Source organism: Aedes albopictus, chromosome 1, assembly GCF_035046485.1.
Source record: "Aedes albopictus strain Foshan chromosome 1, AalbF5, whole genome shotgun sequence".
Lineage (NCBI taxonomy): Eukaryota > Metazoa > Arthropoda > Insecta > Diptera > Culicidae > Aedes > Aedes albopictus.
Genome location: NC_085136.1, coordinates 170,636,444 through 170,660,830, shown reverse-complemented (window position 1 = coordinate 170,660,830; position 24,387 = coordinate 170,636,444). Strand labels below are relative to the sequence as shown.

The 24,387-nt window shown below is 37.2% G+C and overlaps 1 protein-coding gene and 1 long non-coding RNA gene across 4 annotated transcripts in view; one reads left to right on the top strand and one right to left on the bottom strand.

The window, feature by feature from the left end:
- Positions 1–20,326, bottom strand: part of LOC115266712 (V-type proton ATPase 116 kDa subunit a 1) — a 28,174-nt gene extending 7,848 nt beyond the window's left edge. Inside the window, exon 1 of one of the 3 annotated variants that reach the window (XM_029873239.2) lies at positions 20,184–20,326. In XM_029873239.2, the coding sequence (XP_029729099.1) occupies positions 20,184–20,190 (7 nt within the window). In that variant the 5' untranslated portion in view covers positions 20,191–20,326. Of the gene's footprint in view, positions 1–8,543; positions 8,780–20,183 lie in introns of those variants that run through there. The other 2 variants (XM_019691234.3, XM_019691233.3) reach the window with 2 other exon arrangements.
- A 302-nt stretch (positions 20,327–20,628) lies between these two features.
- On the top strand, positions 20,629–24,005 carry LOC134285285 (uncharacterized). The gene is made up of 2 exons (XR_009996266.1): positions 20,629–22,679; positions 22,803–24,005. It is a non-coding gene; the product is annotated as an uncharacterized LOC134285285 (long non-coding RNA).
- The last annotated feature ends 382 nt before the right edge of the window (positions 24,006–24,387 follow it).

Below are 24,387 nucleotides of genomic sequence, written 5' to 3'. Positions count from 1 at the left end.
TATACATGTCCATTGTCCAAATTATATTTGTTACCCTATATCCCTAATAAAAATGTATTACAAACTGCGTTGTGGCATGACTAGGATAGATCAGATCAATTTTCAGCGTTAAATAACGACAGCAGTAATTTTTTTAGATTTATGTAAAATAGTGTAGCCCAAGCGACTCTACGTCAAAAACTTTATTTTAGTAGGATATTTACAGTATAGGTTACCTTGTGAATAGGGTGGCTCACACTTATATGAAAAACATGAAATTCGAGAAAGGCCGAGTCTTACCTCCTGAATCAGTTGTTTTAGACCCCCAAAAAATTTGAGTGAAATCGATTAAGGATGAGGGGTGAAACCAGTTTTGCATCTTTGATTATGTATGAAGTGACCTGAAGTAACGAATTCGCTGTCGTGTCTTGACCATGTTGGTCTTTAGAATAATGTCAAACACGTCTATTATTTGGTTCAATTACTGCATGTTGGCCCTTTCATTAAAAATTGCTTCAAGTAAGTGGTTAGAATCTTGCCGCTGATTTTTGGCAGTGATCCTACAATAACCACGTATCATGCTTTAGCAGAATTTGTCATGAGTTGACTGATTGACATATGTCAGATGAGTATACTATCACCATTGCTGCAAAATTTGTGTCCCTGCTCAACAAACTGGTAAACCTGTACTAATTTGGTTGCGATCCCATGGATAACTCACTTTCTATTGACACTAAATGCTTTTAAAGCGCGTTTGACAGGACTCCTGCTCGATTCGAATGTTTTTTTTTTTCATTTTTATTTATGTGTAAGATTGGAATGACGTTGACAGCAAATTTGGAATTCCAAATGGAACATTTCGTGTCTTTGCATATAGCGTCTTCAGTCGTCCACAATGGCCGACTTTGGCACCTACTCAAGATGTCGAACGCACAAATCTCTTCGTGAACAAAACCAGCGCACCTGATCTTTTTATTTTAAGCTTTATTGCAAATGAGCAAGAACAGAACAATAAAACGTGAAAATCAAAACAATAGATGCGCGGGTGTTTAGTGTTCAGTATTGTGTTGTTCTTTGCTGTGCATGCATCACTCCTGTGACGGGTGAGTATGGCAGCATAATCGATCGCGTTCGCTATTGTCTCGAGTGAAAATCAAAACAATAGATGCGCGGGTGTTCAGTGTTCAGTATTGTGTTGTTCTTTGCTGAGTATTGTGTTGTTCTTTACAGAGAAGAACATTAATCAAGACATTTAGATGGTGAGATCTTTCCAATATTATTTATTTATTTATAAATAATTCTACTTTAGTATATTTATTTTATAACTGCATATAAGTTGAAAATTCGCTATTTTCAACATCCTTTCATCTATTGGAAGATGCTTCAGTTCTGGGCTCTTTCTAAGTTGATGAAGGGATTTATAAATGCTTGCAAGGACTTGGCCAGGTGTGTGGAGCTGAGTGAGTCTATGACATTGTAGATAGTAGCGACATCAGCAATGTCAATGGAAATTCAACTTTGCAACTCCATCCAAGATTTGTGCAAGTATTCATGCTATGCTATGCTATGCTATGAGCAAGAACAGAACAATAAAACGCAGTGTTATTTGAAGCTTGCTTCTTGAGATTTGTGCGTCTGAATCTCTGATTCACTGTTGAAACGGGATTTCAAGACGTTTGTCCTTAAACCTTGGACAGACTGATGATATACGTATTATGGTACAATTATCTTGAAATGAGTTTCGTACTGATTGTTGTCTTCAATCAAGATAAGCTTGGAAAAACTGTTTTGACAACTTGTACCATAGGGTTCATTCAAATATTACGTAACGCTGAGGGGGGAGGGAGGGGGTCCAGCTCTGCGTTACGCTTCATACAAAATTTCAAAATTTTTCATACATAAGTTGTTACGTGGGGGAGGGAGGGGGTCTAAAATTGGCAAATTTTGCGTTACGTAATATTTGAATGAACCCATAGTACGAATATCACCATGTGTACACTCTAAAGAATTTTCACGTCCGATTTACGTGAAATATCACGTAGCTCAACCTTATTCTCAAAACTTCATAAGTTACGTGACATTAGTAACCTTCACTCGATAACTACGTCGTGTGCACCATCCTGATTGGTGGGATCCACCTGGTTTTCACGTAAATCGTTTTAATGCTTTGGTATTAGTGTACTTCCGACTTGGAAGTTTCCGCGAAACAAAAGTTACGTGAAATTCAGGTGTGAAAAAAATCAATATGGCGCCGTGAAATAGGTTCGTGTGAAAGCTAGCTGGTTGCTCAAGTGCTTGCTGATGTAGAGTTTACAAATTTGCAAAGCCTGAACGCTAGTTAAATTGCGTAAGACAATAGATGGTGATTTATTATTTGCACTTGTGAGTTGTGACTTTTTCTATTTTCGATCATTTCAGAAGCTGGACGGAGGACCATGGTTCTGCAGTTCAGCGAGTGTTTGGAATCGCTGGACTACGGAGACTTTGCGACAAATCTAGTTTATTTGAAATTATCAAATTTTGGGAGATCAGTTATAAAACATACTGTTGTTTTACAATTGTAGATTAATGAATTAGTCCAAATCAAAAGCCCGAAATATTTATCCTTTATAGTTGTTATATATTTGTACCAGCTTGTAGCGTATTTGAGGAGGCATGAGTTTTTAAATCCCTATAAAATGCAATGACATATTTAACGGTAGGTAAAATCTGCATTGCATGTTGTAATGATGTCAAATCTCTTGCCTCTTCAAATACGTTGCAACACGGAGACAAATTTCGTTCGTTTGAAACAAAAATATTCATGTTTATTCGGTAAACTGATAAAATATTTAAAACTAAAATATTAATTTTTAAAACAAACTCAATTACATATTGATTTCTACAATTCCCATTGAAGAGCCCCCCGTTCCGCCGTCGACAACATAAACAAAACTCTCAAGTTCCAGCTGCATCACCCAACAAGATTTCCTCTTGCAAAAAAGGCAAGTTTCACCAAAAGTTTCCACGAAATCCCATTGATTTCGGGAGCGTATGTGATATACATGATGTAGGCATTGAAAGTGCCACGCGGGAAGTGGATTTTCCTACAGAAGGAAATAATTCTGTAAATTTGATTGGAAAACAAATATTTCCGTAGGGCCGACCTGCCACAAAAAAAACAAAAATTTTTACATTTGTTTCTAACATAACCAGTCAGAAGATACATGTTTGTTTCAAAAATGGATTGAATTTGCTTCAAATGTGACGTTCGATTTGCTCCAAACAGTTTTATTTTTGTTGCCAGAACAAATTGACAATTTATTTGAGTTTACCTGAAATATTTTTGATTTTACCATGCTTTTTTCTGCGTGAAGCTGGTGCGGTTGCTTTATTTCTATTCAAAAATCATGCACTCAGGAAAATTGCCTCATACTTAATGGCAAATATCCATGTGCCAAACCACATCCAAAGTATATGCAACCAATACCCGATTACGCAGGCAAATTAGCACATGAATAGTATGTGCTCTAAATTGTATGAGTCGCTGCTGTATGGTGCCTCATCAAAAGTATGAGTCGCACTAATGGAAAACATTTGTTTACCCCCATTGCAAAAATCCATGTCCCGGACACATAGAAGGAATGAAGATTTTTTTCCCAGTGTGCATAAATAACGTGATCTTCGTGTAGAACTAATCATATTTTCACGTGAAATTTACCTTAGATTCCGGTAGCTCTCACCTACATTTCACGAGAACAATACGTAGATTTATGTCAAATTTACCTGACTCATCTCGTCAATTAGCGAAACTTAAATATTTCCAGCTACCTGAAACTCCGGTGAAGGCTACGTGAAAAATATGGTGGACGAAAACTACCTATCTTTTCACGTAAATCGGACGTGAAAATTTTTCAGAGTGTATGTCTCTGATCTTAAGGTGGTACCTCTGTATAAAAGTGTACGAATGTGTTGGTGCGAGTATGAAAATTCGCTAACACCACCATGAATAGTTCCGCCTTCATCCGTGGAATGCGCTGCTAACAGTGACTCCCGATTTACAGCAGCGCTGTAAATCGTCTTGATAAAGTGGTCTTGGAATATTTCCATAAAGAAAGATCCTGAACCAATCTGGAATCGAAACCGTGACCCCCATCAAGTTTTTGTTGAATAGCCTTGCGATTACCGCTAGCTGTATGGGCCGAGTAGATGAACGGATGCATAGTACAACAATTAATTTTAAAATAAAATGCACCGCGAGAAGGTCTGAAAATCTCTGTTCTGAAGTATGTCCTAGACAGGTTGCTGTAAAACGTAATGTAAGAAAATATCGAAGAAACCCCGAAGGAATTGCCCGAACAAACACTGCTTTAAGAATTTATTAAAAACAGATAAGATCTTTTCTAGAAGCAATTCCAAAGAAAAATAAGCGGTTAAATTTCTATCTGAAACCGAGTCAGGTTGTGACAGCGTGTGCTCCGAATAGTCGATTCTTTTCGAGGTTTTCATTTTTCCACTTTCAAAGTAACACTTGCATGTAAAATGAAAGATACACAGAGAGTACTGGTACTGACTACCGACGATTAATACATTAGTACTATGACGATATCAAATTAACATAGATATGTAAATTTAGCATCACATGATGGTAAGCGTTAGAAAAAAAAATATTTCAAGCTACTTCCATCGGTTATGTCCCCACTGACGTCAAACGCAGATTATGTATGAGATCCGAATGAATAGGCGACAGCCGCTTTGTATATACTAAACTCTTCCCTAATGACAATGAAATTAAAACATGCGAAACGAATTTCTCACATTACTTTTAACATCGGTCGATGTTTCTTATCACTGCATACTACTCGAATGTTTTTGACATCATTTGCAAATTTTCCATTTTCATTTCAGTGCAGCAACAATTGCGGTTTCCAGAAGTGGTGAGGATACCTGGGCTTGATTTCTAGTGCGCTTCAGGATCTTATGGTAATTCCTTTGAAAGAAGTATCTACACGTCTACACTGCACATTGGTCGGGCTCCATACAAAGGGGCGGCCAAAACTCTCAAAAAACGAAATTGATATTTTTAAACTTTATTTCACCTTATAACAAAGTTAATGTATTGTACTTTTATGATTCTTAATTAAAAGCATACCAGCTTTTGTATTTCAATTACATTTTCACTGCCAAAGTGGCCTAAGTCATAAAATTGAAAAATGAATTATTCGAAAAAAGTAAAATAATAATACTTTAAGACTGGAATATATGTTTTAAGTCAGCGTTTCTCAAACTATGGGTCGCGACCCACTGGTGGGTCGCGGGCTGATTTTTAGTGGGTCGCGAAGGTTTAGGCGTTATTTTAATAAATATCTTCCTTAACTTCCTTAACTTATATAGAAGAAATTTACAAAAATTCTCTTTAAAAATCGATAGAAAATTTTCTAGAAACCTGGCTCTTCTTTGATTTTTCCCATACTTCTGTATTATGAGTCACATTCGAAACAAATCGAGTATTAAAGCTATTCTGAATTCTAAAATCTATTTTTAACGATGAAATTCATTATTAAAAGGTCTAAAATTCTGGGAATGTTTAAGAATTCTCCAAATTTTCTGATCTTGAAGGATAAGTTCAAGTTAGATTGGTTCGTGTAGTTTACATTTAAGAGTATTTTTTTATTGATAATTTCAGTAGTTAGAATTACAAAAAGTCGGGATATCAAAAATCAGGCGGAAAATTAATGAATTTCGAAAACAAACCATCGACTTCTTTGTTATGTCTACGAAACATATGTATATTTATAAAGGCTTCGGTAAAGCTTACCTATAAAAAATAGCTAAAATCGAAAGAAAATTCTTATAGTTCTCCAGAAGGATTTAATTACAGTCAGGTAGCGTAAATGAAAACTGCATACAAAAAAAAATCATCGTCTTATTTTTGCATGATTTGTCGAGAAATGATGAGACTTTTTTTTACGCGGTTTTTCGAATTTTGAACTGAGTTTTTTTACGCGGTGCGTATCCCCCGCGTAAAAAAAAACCTGACTGTATTGCCATCATATCTTCGAAGTCTTTGTTGAAATTTTATATTTTCTTTATCCTTGAACATGTACCAAATTCCTAAAAATCTGTGGAGTTCCATAGTATTACATGGAGCAGAAAAGGTTAATTTTTCATTAGAAGCGTACCAGCTTATCTCAATGTCTGAAGGCACATGTTTTACAGAAGCATGTTTCTTGGGTATTTTAACCTTATTTAGATAATCATAAAACGAACCTTGTATATTTAAAAAAAAAAACTTAAACTATCATGAAGTAAATGTTACGTAACTCAAGCTTATCGCAACCTTGAATTGGTCACTTTTAACCCATATAAGCTTATCTCATAACCATAGCGATAAAATGTAATTAGTCCTAATTTTCTAAAATAACTTTTTTATGGAAAAACTTGCTGGTGGGTCGCCAAATTCTATTTCAATTCAAAGTGGGTCGCAGTCTAGAAAAGCTTGAGAACCCCTGTTTTAAGTTATCCATCATATGAAAGCTTGTTATTGGACTAGTTGAATGCACGTATGGTGCAAAATTAATAGGTCACAAAACTTTTCAAATTTTCATATATTGTACCTTAGAAATTTTGGTAATTTTAAAGTTAAAAAACGGTTTGTGTCGTCACGTGTCGCCGCAATTTCAAATAGTACATCTTAAACATCATGCTTAGAGCTGCCTTAAAACGTTTAAATATTTTGCAGGAATTTGCAGTTTTTCAAATTAGAGCTATTTAAAAAAGTCATGTTTTTTTTTCATATACTTTACGTTATTTTTCAATTTTTACTGAAATAAAATTTATCTTTCCACATTTTTCACACGTTTTGAACAAACTTGATTGGATTTGATCGAAAGATGATCATTTATTTATTTAAATTCGAATTGATTTTTTAACAAAAAACGCAAAAAATATGGTGTTTACTGATTTCCACCGTTTTTGACATTATTGAAATTACGTAATTTTTGAATACCCCTAAAAACACTAAAAACACTAAAAATACTATATAACATATCTAGGCAACCTATAGCTTCGATTAAACACATAAAAAGAGTTTTGGCCGAACTTTATCTGTTTCCGACCATTGTGCACTGAATGCTCGCAGTTAATAACTTGAGCGCTCATTAAGGTTGAAGGATTCGTCATCATTGAAAATACGAAAGCAGTTTACTTGCTCAAAACTTGATTTTTTTCATTGAAAATGTATTCACTGCACTCCATTCTCCACCCGCGAAACAGTGAATACTTTTTCACTGCAAAAATTCAGTTTTGAACGAGAAAACTGCTTTCGAAATTTCAATGATGAAGATAATGTCAATGAAGAATCCTTCAGCCTTAAACACCAAGATAGCATCCATCAATGACGTCGCGTTTTAGATGATTTTTGACACCCCACTCCCCATAGTAGCCGTGCCCATACCTAATACATGATTCGTAGCAAAATCAAAGACTCCCCCTCTCAAAAAAAAATATGCCATTTATGGACGATCCTTAAGCAGAGAAGTCGGCGGGTAAGGCCAGGAAAATAGACATATGAATAATAAAATAGCAACACCTAGAATATCTCTGTATGTAGGGTACTGGTTCCCTTATTAAGCATGTGGCTCCCATTTTCATCCTACGAAAATCAAATGATTGAAGCGTTATTTGTTTTGTTTCTTATTTTTGTATTTTTTTTTAGAAGTGAGCACCCATGAAAACAAAAAGAACGGAATCAATCGCCGTATTCGCTTGTTTTCGAATAGGATGGGAGCGTGAGATTACTGATGGCACACATACCCTATTCTTATGTTTGCAGATCATCACCTTCAGCCACGGAGCCAAGTCTTCAGCATAAAGGAAGACTATTCTTCTGAGCGACGTACAATTCAAATGCAACTCATGACAAGCAATTCAAAACATTTTACAAAAGCAATTCCAAAAAATGACTACTATCCTCTACATACTTGCGATAAGCACCGATTGCCGTCTTTCTTAAATCCCTGATACGGCACGGAAGTCCAATTGGCCGTGATTGGTATTCCTACGATATTGATGAAAACTGGATAAAACGAGCATCAGTTAAGAATTATAAGTCTGCTCTAAAATCAGTGTCAATAAAAACAAAGTTTTAGTATAAAACCAAAGAGATAACAAATCTAGTGAAAATGTTTAAAATTTTTGGTTCTGATCAGTTTTCCCTTGCTCTCTACATAAATGTATGCAGATAGATGTGGGTCTACATATTATATTTTTAGATTAGTTTACTCTCTATTATACTCGAAGAGCACAAAGAATGAAATAATTTACTGCTATGTCAGTGTTCTCGTCACATGACCTCCCTAGAGCTCATTTTTTTTTTGCTTCAGCCAAAGTGAGATCATGTGACACGATCATCAAACGATCGAGCATCATGTTCAATTATCCGCATTGTCCATTGGACATCATCCAGCGCATACTCGGCTGTATACTCAATTGATCAACCTTTACCACGTGTTTTGAATCTTTAATAATCTCCGCTCGAACAATTAAAACTTGAACAAATGGCCTCTGCAGATATCAGTACAAACCGTCGTATGTGCAGCCAACCGCAACGATCAACTCTTCTGTGTCGGCACTCTTTCACTTCGTCGATAACTTTCCGGTAACGTCTCCGAAATCTTCGGGGTGATGTTACATCTGCGAACCGCAGAGCACTACTGACTTACCGAACTGAACGAATTATTAAGTTTGATAAGGGAGTAAATCGCTGGGCTGTGCACGATCGACTACAGCACCCGCACCAGCAGATATGTGTTGTATGGTTATTATTAAACACTATTGTTGCCATATGTCACACAATTTCGATATGGGAATTATAATACAGAAAGTTCTCTATGATCCGATATAGAGAGTATAATCGTGACAAAAACATGAATATAGCACCTTACAATGTACTCTGTTAACTCGACATACTGCATACAGAAGCGATCATATAGCGGTGTCTGCGATTCTAGTTTTCTAAGAATATCCACTAATAGTGGTTTTACTGTGCACATTAACGATATTTTTTACCGAACGTTCTTCGTATATACATATACCGGGTAAATACACGCGTAGTGCCTATAATAACGTCTATATGTAGACGAAGCTACTGATCACATGGTGGTCGAACGGAGCGTGATAGTAGCAATGCCACGATCGAAGGAAATATAATTTTGTAAACAATAAACATCGGAAGGAAAGATCATTGCGAGTCTGTGCGCTCTCTCCCGTTTCTAGCGCTCATCGTTGGTTCACTATCTTTTTTCGCGATATTCATAGGGGAGATTAGGCAGTAATGGGATAGCAGAAATAGACTACTATTTATTCGTTTGGTGGAGAAGAGTGAATACAGAAATTCAAGAATATTGAACAAAGGACTCCATCCATGAATGGCATGGTAGACCTGGACATCGTTATGCGATCCATGAATTGGAGCGCCTAAAGTTAACGAGTGGCATCGTGGATTGAAGATGACTCGTGAAATTTGTCTTTAATGAAAGTGCTTCGCTTTAAAGTTATGATGTTACAAAGAAAACGACTCATATAGCACACTTCCCCCAAAGGAGGAGCACAGGGAAAATTTAAAAAAAAAAATATTTGCAGACCCACTTTCCCCAAGGGGGACCAAAGGGAAAATTTTCAAAAAATTAAAATTTGCGGACCCACTTTCCCCAAAGGGAAAAATTCAAAAAAAATTAAAATATACGGACCCACTTTTCCCAAGGTGGGACCAAAGGGAAAAATTTAAAAAAAAATGAAAATTTGCGGACCCACTTCTTCCAAGGGGGGACCAAAGGAAAAAATTCAAAATAATGATAATTTACTAACTCACTTCCCCCAAGGGGGGGGGGCCAAAGAGAAAAAATTAAAAAAATGAAAATCTGCAGACCCACTTCCCCTAAGAGAGGACCAAAGGAAAAAAAATCAGTAAATTTGCGGACCCATTTCCCCCCAAGGTGGGACCAAAAGGAAAAATAAAAAATTTGCGGACCCACTTCCTCCAAGGGGGGACCAAAGGGAAAAATTCAAAAAAATGAAAATTTGCGAACCCACTTCCCCCAAGGGGGGACCAAAGGAAAAAAATCAAAAAATAGAAAATACATATTTTTTTGGGAATTTTTACGGACTTCGTAAATAGTTTTTCCGAGTTTTCCAACCGATTTTCCTCAACAGTTACAGTGACCGGCACAAAAAAAGATCCACCATATAGTGGTTTCATTTTCTAATAAAAACTACATGCAAAAATGATAAAATATATCTTCCAATGAACGCACTACCCAAGTAACCACAAGCATTATATCATTGCACGAATTAGACTGAATATCAACCTTTGTAATGCGAAATGCAGTAATTCCACACTTGTTATGCAATAATGCTTTAGATTGGCATTATCAATGTATTGATGCATTACATTTTTCTTTACATTCGGGTACATTAAAAGGTGATATAAGATAATTCAATAATTCAACACTGCAAAAACTGAATAAATGCAATGTGCAAACTAGCAAAGTTTGCTCTAATAATACTGTTTCGTCTAGGGCCAGGGCTACGTTGTGTGGTAGGAAGGGGGGGGGGGACTCCAGGCGACGAAGAACAACCTTTGGATTTTAACTATATATTTGCCATAGAGACAGACGGCGTGTCTGCTCGATGGGGAAACGATGAAACTTATGGCTACAATACAAAATACTGTCGCCTTTTATAGGCGACACAGTACGGTGGAATAAAATAGAGCACAATTAGATCTATTGCGCGCGCACCGCAATGCGCTGGATGGAGCATGCACGGCGCCTACCGTGTCGTCGGGCTGACGACGAGTTTAACCATACAATGCGCAGCGCGGTTGAATGGCACGCTGTTGGATGTGACAATAGTCAGCGTTTGCGCCGCTGCCGGTGCGAGATACAACATCCCGGCGCCTCAAAACGAAATGTTTTCGTTTTCAATTTTCGGTACTGGTCTGCGCCTGTATACCTCACTTGGATGCTGTCGATCGAGTGGATGATCATTGCCTATTACCGTCGTCGAGGTAGGTTTCCAATGCTCGTTGTTGGGGCGATTGATAGGAGCTTCGATTTAATTAATCACCCGGTGCGTCGACGACTCATTTTGGAATGGATTGTGGTGCTGGTGTTTCTGATGCTGGGCGTTGGGAGGTTCCTGTTGCCGGATGACAACGTGACCTGGCTGCGCCAAGTGACAGGTCGGATTTCCCAGTTGCCAGTGGATACTGCCGTTGGTCGAATCGGAGGGAAGCACTACGCTTCGGAGGTTCCGCGCGCCGGTGAAAGGAATGACCAAATGATTCGACCAGTTGGATGGATGGATGGGCCGTCGAACTAGGTGCCACTAGCTCGATTTTGGACGCGCCGGTCCGGAGGGTGGATTGTTGGATGTGGACACGCTGGTCCGGAATTTGATACGATGCGGAAATTGCACTGGTCCGTATGGAAGATTCGCCGATCCGTGGAATGGACACGCCGGTCCGGGATTTGCTTGACTGAGCTCGCCGGCTCGGATGGACATGCCGGTCCGCAGATGGATTCACAGTTCCGTTGTCTTCATCGTCTTGGCGTGGGGTCCCGTCGGAATGGAATGATCCGTAGTCGCTCCGTAGCGACCGGTCCTGGAATTGTCGGTTCGAGATCGCACTTGGCGATCAATCCTGGTCACGGCACCATGTTTCGTCTAGGGCCAGGGCTACGTTGTGTGGTAGGAAGGGGGGGGACTCCAGGCGACGAAGAACAACCTTTGGATTTTAACTATATATTTGCCATAGAGACAGACGGCGTGTCTGCTCGATGGGGAAACGATGAAACTTATGGCTACAATACAAAATACTGTCGCCTTTTATAGGCGACACAGTACGGTGGAATAAAATAGAGCACAATTAGATCTATTGCGCGCGCACCGCAATGCGCTGGATGGAGCATGCACGGCGCCTACCGTGTCGTCGGGCTGACGACGAGTTTAACCATACAATGCGCAGCGCGGTTGAATGGCACGCTGTTGGATGTGACAATAGTCAGCGTTTGTGCCGCTACCGGTGCGAGATACAACAAATACAATTATAAAAGCTTGGCTCTAATGGTAAACAAATGGAACCAAGAAGAGTGAACAACTTTACGGTCAACTCTAGCGGTCTTCAACACTTCTGGTTCGACTCCCGACCAACTTAATCCCCGTTTGAATCACTGATCGACGACTTTCTTCAGAAAAATCTAGAAACCACAATTAAACCACCGTGTGCGAAGGGTGTTTTAATTTTCTTATATTGATTAGATGTCTTCTAAAATACATTATGTATTCATCAGTGATTTATCAAAATGTGATTACGGGGATTCTATTACCTACATATGATATAGTTGTTTTGCCCTCTACTGCAATGATTGAGACAGAAAAATAGTTTCCTTTTAGTTAATGAAATATCTGTTATTATCACTGCAGCAGAAATTGTCCAAGGCGCCAGCGCATATGGAAGTCATCTAGCAGTCTTCAACACTTCAGGTTCGACTCCCCACCCGGCAACAAAAAAATAATAATGGTTAAAACATTCATGTGTGAGGGCATTAGTACCGTCGATAACGAATCGGTGCTAAAAATAGATTTTTGTTTTGGTTTTTCGTGTTGCATGTATTAAGCATGTGCAAATGCAAATGTACAACACATGCATTTATGTTACTTTAGCAATGGCTGTTAATGTGCTGTAATATGTGATGTGGCACTAATTTGATTTTAGTGGGACCCTTTTCGACTTTAATATTGCTTCAATGAGGTGTTTAAAGTAATGCAGCATTATATTCACAATTTCAAATATGAATATAGGGCAAAATTGTTGCTTTTATATACGGCTTCGTGGTTACTTAAAATACAATGTAACCATGACGAATAATAACTTAGGTAATTTTAAAAGATGATTAATCCACCTAAAAGCAGTGTTGCGAATACTCACTTGCAAGAGTGATACTCATTTGCTTCTATCTCAGTCCAGAAGCATGCTATCAGAAAATGATGTTAGAAGGGCTTTTAGATTGTTGTTTAATCTAAAAGTTTGCCGAATAAAGTAAAGGTCGCAGACGCATACCAAAGTTGTGAGAGAGCTGTGAGTACAAGGTGAGTAAAATTCGTGTAATTTATACTCACCTTGTACTCACAGCTCTCTCACGGTTTTGATATGCGTCTGCGACCTTTACTTTATTCGGCAAACTTTTAGATTAAACTACAATCTAAAACCCCTTCAAACATTATTTTTTGATAGCATGCTTCTGGACTGAGATAGAAGCAGGTGAGTATAATTTTTTGCTAGTGAGTATTCGCAACACTGCCTAAAAGGGCTAATACAATCGAAAAAATGGTTGAAATTTGATGAAATAAAGTTTGTATGTTGTATCGCCATTTTTAGCCACCATAATCATCCTGATTTAAAGTTTCAACCTCCATGAGAGATTTATTGAAAAAAAAACATGATATTTTTCGTCGTTCGTTCGTCTTCTGATATTTTGTCATGTTACCGGTTTCATGGCCCCAGTATTTCCTGAAGGCCACTACCGTCTGGTAATTTCACGATATTTCTTTAAAATTTAATAAAATGAGTGGAGAAGAAAAACGCTATCAAGTCTATTTTGTGAGCTAACGATATTGCAGTACACTAAAGATTAACTGATGATCAGAGGAGCTGTCCAAACGCATGGGTTTATTGTTATACTGATTTTAGGCACTAAACGTATGAACACACTCGCTTGACACTTCCTCGACATATTTTCGAAAAAATCGTGCTCTTATGGAGATACTGTAAACATGGCACCACACTAACGTCAAATGGGGACTGGATAACAAGTTGAATTTTTGTTAAGGTTATGTGCACTCGATAACTTGCTTGACCCAATCTCACCCCCACTCTTAATATTTAGACATAGGGTCGAAAATATTGAATTTTTGAATAAAAAGTGCAAGGACAGCCCGCTTTTTTCGTTGCATCAACCAGGTAATACCTACAGCTAACCACTTTTAAGATAATTTATGGTTGGGTACTTGTGTGAAACATTACGAAAGAGAAATTTTTTAAGAGTGAGTTACTAGTAGTTTCACCATATAAGTTTAGCCACAAATTTAACAAAAAAAACGATTATTGCTAAACATCTTATTCTGCATCGTGACGTGTAAAAACATCTTATCTTTGAAACAATATAAACAATATAAATTAGCGATAGTTGATGAGCTATTTCCAATTTAATGTTTCTCCGTTTTGACCCAATCTCACCCCCCAGACCCATTGTCACCCCCATCGACGGTAAATGGAAGTAAAATAAAACCGGGATATGGGATTCGGGAAACATCTACGAAAACTGGGAAATTCGGTAAATAGTAGTAAACAAATAGGTTACTGAAAGCCGGTAAAAATTTCTCTACAAAAATTACCGACAAACTCAGTTGTTTTTGACAGATCATCAATTTGTATGCTTACTGACTATTCGGTAATAGAAAATTTACCGAGTATTCAGCAGTTCAAAAACCCAGTAAAATTTTACCGGAGTCGGTAATCTAAACTAGCTGTGTAGGCCATTTTACCCCATCTTGGCATCTTGAACTTAGTTGGCGCCTATGATGATGAGGAACAGTAGCAATCTTATTAGAGATCATTATGAAATGAAAATGAATTGCGTAAAAACAGAGGTTGAGGTCTTTTCTCGAAGCTAGATAACATATCCAACGGGATGCCATGTGTAAACGTTGTTCACACCCGATTCTTATTTTTCAGGTTGTTTTTTAGTTGAAATTCAAATACAAATACATTGAAATATTTTGGAAATGAGTTTTTGCATGCATAAGGATAATTCTCGCTGAGACCGGCCCACTATTTACACCTTGTCTTCAAAAATGTTTAAAGTGCTGATTTTCTGAAAGCTCTTGCTAAAAAAGTAAGAAAAATGCATTTGGTTACACAAATTGATGGACCCCCCATTAGTTAAAGCCACAACAATTTTTGCAGACCCCTCGACTTTGGTCAAATGGTGGCTCACTTACACCGTTATAACTTAAAAGTTTCTCCAAAACCCACCTCAAAACGAATTGTTGTTGAAAAGAGGAAAGATAGGGCTACTATTTACAATAATAAAAAGTTGGGTCGGCCATATTGATTTCGGCCGCCATCTTGGATTTTTATACCAAAACATTTTTTTCACCATGAGGGCAACCACTGATTTTCAAAATTTTTGCATCAATTGAAAGCTGAGACATTTATACATAACATATAAAAAAATTAGAGATGTATTTTTCTTCTTTCAAAAGTACCCAGGTAACCACTAAGCACTGTTCTGAGCATTATAACAGCCATTTACAGTTTTTCAGTGCTAAATAGCTCTATATAAGCATTCCTAATGCTTATGGGCACTATAACCAGTAAGAACTAAATTAAGCCCTGTAAGCCTATATAAAGCCTACAAGCTGTAAAGAAGTTTGTCAGTGCTGTCACAGGGCTTGGAGCACATGACGTTTATATCAATCAAAATACATTTCGACCAAAACAGACTCGAGTCGGTCATGATCAATACATTTCAAACATCCATGTTGGAATGTTTATCGGAATGGTGTTGTTAAATAGATAATGGAATCTGGTTATGTTAATTATTCCATTTTTTTTTTTTTCAATCAAGACAAACTCCAGCTCGTTTCCCTATTCTTCTGAAACGTTTCCCGAAAATTTATATAAACATTGCTTCTCCTGCTTCATTTCCTGCGTTCGTCACCACCAAGCTTACCACTGAATCATCCTCATCCCATATCATTTTCAACCCTCGAAATGCCCAAACTGTTTTGTTTTTCATGGTTTAAATACCAGTTTGATCACACCATTCCCATGGTGCATTGGTGGAGCAGATGAGAAAGGGAACAGACTTGGACTTGATCAGGAACCCGGAGGACAACAGCTAGAATCTGGATGAAGTAGCAAAAAAGCAACTTCAATGGAAGCGAAGGAAGTTAGAAAAGAACAGGAGATAAACAAAATATTTTTTTTCTTTTTTCTTTGTCTCACTTTTGACAACTTTCGCTCCAGAAACTTGGTACGATATTTCAAAGTTGGCCGTATATCAGCCGAATAATTCGCCAAAAGTGGCTTTTGAGCAGCTCTATAAGAGGATATAGAACCAATTAGCTCTGTTAGCCAGGTTCTACATTCGACTATAGAGCCGACTTAATGCCATTTTTACGGCTTAATGGTTACTTGGGTAATCTGCCGTTTTGTTAATCATGCCACTTTTGCGCATTGGGCCCGGTGCCAGCCGTTTACATAAATGCAACGATATTTCGCAGTGTTTACGAACATGAATTTAAATTCTGAGTCCACTAAAGGAAAGCTGAAGGTTTAAGCTTTTCAATACACTACAAAAGTTATGAAAACAATTCCCGCATCATTGAGAAACAGTCAAAAACGGAAACGAACCTCCGATTTGACCAAATTTTGCGGCACGCGCCTTTGTGTATACATGCAGGCGTAAACTCGGATGCTGTTGCATGTCGTTGCCGGTGCGCATGGAAATGTATGGAGAAAACGTGGCATAATTTACAAAACTGCAGATAATTTTTTATAGGAAAAAAAGACATCTCTATTTTTTTGATATGTAATGTATAAATGTCTCAGCTTTCAATTGATGCAAACATTTTGAAAATCGGTGGTTGCCATGGCGAAAAAAATGTTTTGATATAAAAATCCAAGATGGCGGCCAAAATCAATATGGCCGACCCAACTTTTTATTATTGCAAAAAGTAGCTCTATCTTTCCTCTTTCCAACAACAATTCGATTTGAGGTGGTTTTTGGAGAAACTTTCGAGTTATAACAGTTTAAATGAGCCACCATTTGACCAAAATCGAGGGGTCTGCAAAAAATATTGTGGCTCAAACTAATGGGGGGTCCATCAATTTGAGTAACCAAATGCATTTTTCTTACTTTTTCAGCGAGGGCTTTCAGAAAATCAGCACTTTAAACATTTTTGAAGACAAGGTGTAAATAGTGGGCCGGTCTCAGCGAGAATTACCCATAATACACATGTACTAAAGTGCTTACAGTCGTGCTTAATTCAGTGTCCATATTATTGAAGATACATGCTTAAGAAAGTGACTTGTTACTAGGCCTGGATTTTTTCCTTTTAGGTGCATCACATAAATCACTTACAAATAGCAATGCAACATTTCTAAACCTTACAACCTAAAAAAATCCAGTGAAACTAGATCCAAACTATCACATGTTCTTCGATTTGTAGGTATGGGAGTATAGGTAAATCAGGCTAAAGCTATAGAGGTTCACGGTCGACAAGATTTCTTGGCAGGCACACGGTGATAACATTTATATTATTATTTTTATATTACACTATAGCCAAACCATAGACAAACAGACGTACCACTTGGAACAAAGTGCGATTAAAATCATCGTCATAAAAGTGTAATCGCCCAGTAGATGGCGGTAGTGAGCAAAGGTCAAACACAAGAGAAACGATGGAAAGTGGATAGAGTAAGACGTCTGTTTGTCTGTGGCAAAACTGTATCACTATTGTTTGGAAAGGTATCTAACAAACAATATTTTTCGTATGCGTATTTATTTTCAAGGGACCATTTCTAATATTCGTCGATCTATGTATAAGGGATCATGCCAGACATTTTTCGAGACCACTGATCTACCGAAAAATCGATCATCAGCGGTGGGACAATATTGTTTTGAAGAATTTTTACAAACAAAAATTAAATAAATGTTTTCTTATGGGGCTGTTCATTTATTATGTATGTGAATTTTCACGTTTTATCAACACAAACCCAAGATTTTTTGTATGAGAACCCAAATATTTTTGAAAAACAAAGGATTGAAGCGCTGTTTGATTTGTTTCTTATTTTTGTATTTTTGTTAGAAGTGAGCACCCATGAACACAAAAAGAACGGAGTCAATCGGTGCCGTAATCGCTTGTTTTCGAATAGGATGAAAATGGGAGCATGAGATTACTGATGGCACACATACCCTACGTCACATTTCTCAAACGCCTCTCCCCTCATAATTGATAAACAGTACCGTTTATTTACATATTCATTTATCAAATTATGTAGAATTAATAATTGCTATATCTTTTTTTTTTCATAGTGATTACGGCGGTAGCACACTGTGCTTATGTTCTAACACCGCACCCTTTCCCTACGTTTGCTTCTATGAGCCTCTATTTTTGTTTCAACACACAGAAGTACGTAGGCATTAGCGTGGTTCAAAAAATCGTTTTTGCTCCACACCGCTTATTCGATTCCTAACCAGATTAAATGCCTTCTCCCAAAATTTGAGCTCATTTGGATGAAAATTGAGACTGCACAAGCCCTTCAAAGTTTGTATGGGAATTACTATGGGAAAACGATGTTTTTCATTCAATCCATCGTAGCAGTTCCCCAAGTTGCCCAGTGGGTTAGTTGACCCTTGGTAATCCTAGGCTACTTTATCAGCTACAACTTTGCCGAAGACCGCATTCTAATCGGACGCTTCATTAGTTAGTTACCGATTTTAATCCAGAATCGAAATCTTTGCTCATGATGGTTAAACTATTTGGTGGGCATCACTGCATTTTGCAGTGAAACATAGTAGCCATGATTTCAGTGTGCTATCTTTGGCGCCATGTGCAGCAATGTTGCCTGCTGGGAAGCTATCGGATCACTGTTAAAGTTTGCCCAGTTGGATGCAAATCGATAACTAATTAATGAGGCGTCCGATTTGAATGCGGTCTTCGGCAAAGTTGTAGCTGATAGAGTAGCCTAGGATTACCAAGGGTCAACTAACCCACTGGGGTACTTGGGGAAATGCTAGGTTAGATTGAATGAAAAACATCGTTTTCCCATAGTAATTCCCATACAAACTTTGAAGGGCTTGTGCAGTCTCAATTTTCATCCAAATGAGCTCAAATTTTGGGAGAAGGCATATAATCTGGTTAGGCATCGAATAAGCGGTGTGGAGCAAAAACGATTTTTTGAACCACGCTAGTAGGCATATCGTGGCCCAAGTCGACACTGTTTTGGCCTGCGTTGAACAAAAATAGTTTTAATAAAAGTTTCCCCTTTTTTTCTTTTTGTCAAATGGTTTTTTAGTATGGTCCATGTAATTAGTTAGGTTCTTGTCAATTTGTCAGTTATTCGAAGTAGATCTCCAAGGTAATAGTCAATTAAGTCATTCTGATCTGTTCTATCATAATCATAGCAGCTTTAGTCTTTGCTTTATTGAAGTGTAGTTTTATTGGAAATATGCTGAAAGATACGTCTAGAACTGTGTCCTGCTAGTTGTTCCGTCATGTACATACGTCATGTCTTAATAATGCCTAGGAGATTAACGAAAACACGTGTGTTCAGTCAGATGTCCACAGCGTAGAAAGTCAAGGAAAATAGGTTTCTTTATTGTCAGTTGTTATGTAAGCCTCGCTTGAAGCACTGCCCGTGAGAACCCTGTCATCTGTACACCAACCAATCCGTATCTTCGTACACAGCTAAATACTGTACTGTCAACCGGCGAAAAGCCTACGGGTAAATTAAAAAAAATGAATAATAATGCTGTCTAGCGCATTGTTTCCTATCGGCCATTATTGTAGTCTAGTCCCAACTGCAAGCTTTTTTCCAATCTTAGCGTCAATTGTCTTCTAGATACTTCTAGATAGATTCATCGAATCAGTCGAACCCGTATGTTAAAATATAGTCGATTCTGTGTCAAATTGTTTTCTTGATTTTTACTTCTCTGTGTTCATCTCTTGTGTCCTTAAAATGTCATCGGTCCAAAACCTACAGAAACATGTAACTGAACTTCTGATATTTTTTCTGTTGGTGTCATAACATCATCTAAGAGATAAACAAAAATTGCTTGTCAACTATTATGTATTCATCCCCCTACAAATACTATGAAAAATATTCAAATTCGTTCTGTCCTATCGGTCCTATCAAAATAAACCATGTCATTTTCTCATGCGTGGCCTAGAAATGTCAACCTAGTCATACAAAAGTAACGTTGTTCAATTAATAAAAAGCTGAAAAAGTCTCAGATAAAAAGCAGTCAGTTTTTTGTCCAGTCCAAACTGTCACGTCAAGTGTTCGCACGTTAGCTTAAATAATTGCTATATCGATTCTAATATTTTTTTTTTTATTTTCGTGGTTGAATATGCTAGTTAATATAAAAACTTACGCCTCATGTTGTTATTGACTTATTGATAGTATTTAACTCATATGTAGTTATTCGCGCCAAACGATCATGTGGGTAGAAGCAGAATAACAGCAACCAGATGAACAGTCACGTGACTTGAGGATCTTATCCACAATTTAGATCGCCAGGCGTCAAGCAGTGGCAAACAATCTCCACATCGATTTTATGTGAATCGTCCCAAGAAATCACTTCGATATATTTCGTACTAGTACAGATTCACAGAAAGTAGGAATTTTCATGAAAATTAACACTATTAATAATTACGATCACAAGATCATTGATCACACTCCACAACAGTTGAGAATAAACTGTTTGCACAGAGAAAACATCCAAAGCAAAGCAGTAGCTTGTGACCAAGCCGGTTTGCACACAATGGTATAGGTAGAGGTACCTGTCATGTAAGAGAGAAGAGAAAAAAATATTGAATGATTTTCTGCGCCAACGGGCATTTACCTTTACCTATACACGACGATCTACTTCTCTCTTGTGCTGAAGTGACCTTCTAAGCAACTTAGTTAAAGCAGATTGCCCTACGTATTTGCACAAATGTAGGTGCACGCAGTAGGAAACTGCGTTTCCGCAATGTTTAAAGTTTGGAATTAAGGCATATTGGGGATGACTAAGGGTTATTTTTCATTTATCAAAAGGCATTATTTCTAGGTGATTACACTAGTTTACAGCATTTTTGAACTCGGTAAGCTGATGATCATTTTTGGTGTAGAATCATGCCCTGAGTTCGAAAACGCAAAGGAAAAAAATTACAGTAGAGCGGAAATTTTTTTGACTTTCCATACAAGGTTGATGATTTGAAATCAATTTTTGTTCTATTTTTAAGCAACATCGTTCACTTCACACATCTCATTCTCCGTAATCAATGCTCCGATTTAGCTGATTTTTTTACTGTAACTCGCCTACATATGTAATGTCAAATAAACGATGAGAAAGAATTTTTAGATTGTTTTTTTTCTTATTGAAAAAAATATATTCCTTCAATTTTTTTTGGAAATTTGGCTAAAATTTAAGGAGATTGTCCCTAAAACTCGCCAATATCTTGAATTTCATCTATCTGACGCAAAACCTGCATTCAGAGGATCGAATGGTATTGTATTCAGCTTTTAATTTATGGAAAAAGAATTGAAATTGGTTGAACAAAACGCAAGATATTTAAATTGTAGTAAATTCCATATTTTTAAAAATTGCAAAACTCGATATTGAGCTAAAACTCAAAACTGTTCTACTTAAAAAAAAATGTAGCACGGTTTCGAAATCAGTGCTAAATTGTGCTTCAAAAATGTTGGTCGTTGTCAGAAGTTCACGAATTTCGTTTCATTTTGTAAACTAGTGTTATTCAACCTTTTCAACAATAATTGTTGATAGTTTTAAATAAATTGTATTCTGGGAACAGGTATGTTCACCCAGAGCATAAATCAAGGGTATTTAAAATCAACAGGTAAACGAATCTAATGTCACTAATTTATTTGAGATATGCGGCAAACTTGTAGTGTAATGTTTATCCAACTCGTACATTTACAACCTGAGAGTAATAGGGTACTAGTACTTCCTATTCATACAAAACGATCGTATTACGCGTTGCAAGAAAAATGATCGCGCAAAGTTGTACAAAAACGCTAATAGATATGCGCGGTTGCATTAAATCGTTTCGGTATCTTCCCAACTAATAATCACTCATTCAACAAGCACCTTGATGCCGAATTAACATTAAGATAACATTCAGGTACAATCTTTGTTCGGGATTTGTTCACACAAATTTGGAAAAAAAATATAAAGCAAACTGATGTGTAACAACTGAACTGTTTGTTGTTTTTTTTTTTTTTTCATAGTGATTACGGCGGTAGCACACTGTGCTTATGTTCTAACACCGCACCCTTTCCCTACGTTTGCTTCTATGAGCCTCTATTTTTGTTTCAACACACAGAAGTACGTAGGCATATCGTGGCCCAAGTCGACACTGTTTTGGCCTGCGTTGAACAAAAATAGTTTTAATAAAAGTTTCCCCTTTTTTCTTTTTGTCATTTTTTTTTTGTAGTATGATCCATGTATTTAGTTAGGTTCTTGTCAATTTGTCAGTTATTCGAAGTAGATCTCCAATATGTAGTCAATAAGTCAATTAAGTCATTCTGATCTGTTCTATCATAGCAGCTTTAGTCTTTGCTTTATTGAAGTGTAGTTTTATTGGAAATATGCTGAATATCGTTATTAAAAAGAGACGTCTGGAACTGTGTCCTGCTAGTTGTTCCGTCATGCACTAATAATGCCTAGGAGATTAACGAAAACACGTGTGTTCGGCCAGATGTCCATTGCGTAGAAAGTCAAGGAAAATAGGTTTCTTTATTGTCAGTTGTTATGTAAGCGTCGCTTGAAGCACTTCCCGTGAGAACCCTGTCATCTGTACACCAACTAATCCGTATCTTCGTACACAGCTAAATACTATACTGCCAACCGGTGAAAAGCCTATGGGTAAATATTAAAAAAAAAAATGAATAACAATGCTGTCTAGCGCGTTGTTTTCTATCGGCCACTATTTTAGTCTAGTTCCCAACTGCAAGCTTTTTTCCAATCTTATCGTCAATTGTCTTCTAGATACCCCACGGAATTGATGAGTAGTGAGTTCAATGCAGAGATCCCCCCCCCTCACACTCCCAAATTGTGGTAGGCCCCCGCTAAACCTGCAAACCAGACCCACTCCCAGCCAAAAGCTCTAGCAGATGTGGACAAACCGGTGCTCAACGTGCTCTCCCATAGTGGCAACATCAAATATGTGGACTGTACAACAATAGTAGTTTTAATGAAATGAATACTAAGAATTTAGGCCGACACTCGAAGTGACGAACTTTACAGTGCTAGTTGAGTAAATACACGAAAGATGGGTAACAACAAATGTGCACAAACAGATGCATAACAATATGCATGCAAAAAAAGGCCGCAACTATCCATGGTGAATTTAAAATAATGACAGCGTAAATATAATGGAACAGACTCACCGAATTTAGCTCCAAAATGCCCCCTAGACGATGGTATTGTTCACTCTTTGTAGCCACGCGTTGTAGAAAATGAACCTGAAATGACAAGAAGACAGTGGGCCGCCAAACTCCACAAAATGGCGGCCCGGAAATTTTAGTATTCTGTTTATAGCATTGTTGAGCATCATAGAGAGCATAATTTATATTCAGTTTTAAATATAGTTTCTTGTTACTATGCTAAGAAATAGAGAGATTCAAAAGTTTTTTTTTCTACCTGCACCAGTGAACTTCTTGAGTGGACAGCATTCAACATCTAAAATATTCTAAATTGTTCATTCACTAATGCGATTTTCTTATCACCCTGCCCTGTCTTAATTAGAAGATATAAGTAATGCAGAGACATCCCATATGCACTCTTGCATTACATAATAAGGTTGGACCCTGCTGCAATCAATGTCGTTATGCTATCCACTCCTGAGTTTATAGTTGCTATAAAAATAATTTCGAAGAAGTGAAAAAGAATAGTACGAATCAACTTGTTAATAAAATGCTGCTACTATTACTATTACTACTACTCTTACTACTACTACTAACTACTACTACTAATACTATTATCAAAAGTGCAATGAGTGATCGTTGGCTTCCCAGTCTTGTTAGTAGTTAGAGGGTTAGTATAGACTGGTAATAAGCCCTGTCGGTCCCCCCAGCACTGCGCGTAATCAACTGTTGTTAGATCATGCGACAGCGATTAAGCGTATGCTGGAGGCATGACAAATCAAGCGTTTAAATTAAAGTCAATAAAGCAATGGTATGATTATTCAGATTCTATTTTAGTTTAATTTTGTAAAGAAATGCTTTAATTCAAAACCTAGTTACTTTCAAATACTATTCCATTTACTATTTCACTAATTTTCGTTACTATATTTAATTTAGCTAATCTATAATTATAAATGACTAAAATTGAAATTATTTAAACACATTTTCACTATATGACGACGCTTGATAAGCCATCGTCAAACCCATCACTCTTGGACAGGGAACAACTGAACTGTTTGTTGTTAAAAGCGTATTACAAAGATATAGTAAAGCTGTTATTCAGCTTAAGCATAATAAAAATTAATTAAAATACTAAATTTTTCTATTACCACGAGAGTTTGCCTTGAAGTAGCATAAGATGTGCTGCTCAAAAGCTTTTGGCAGTTAAT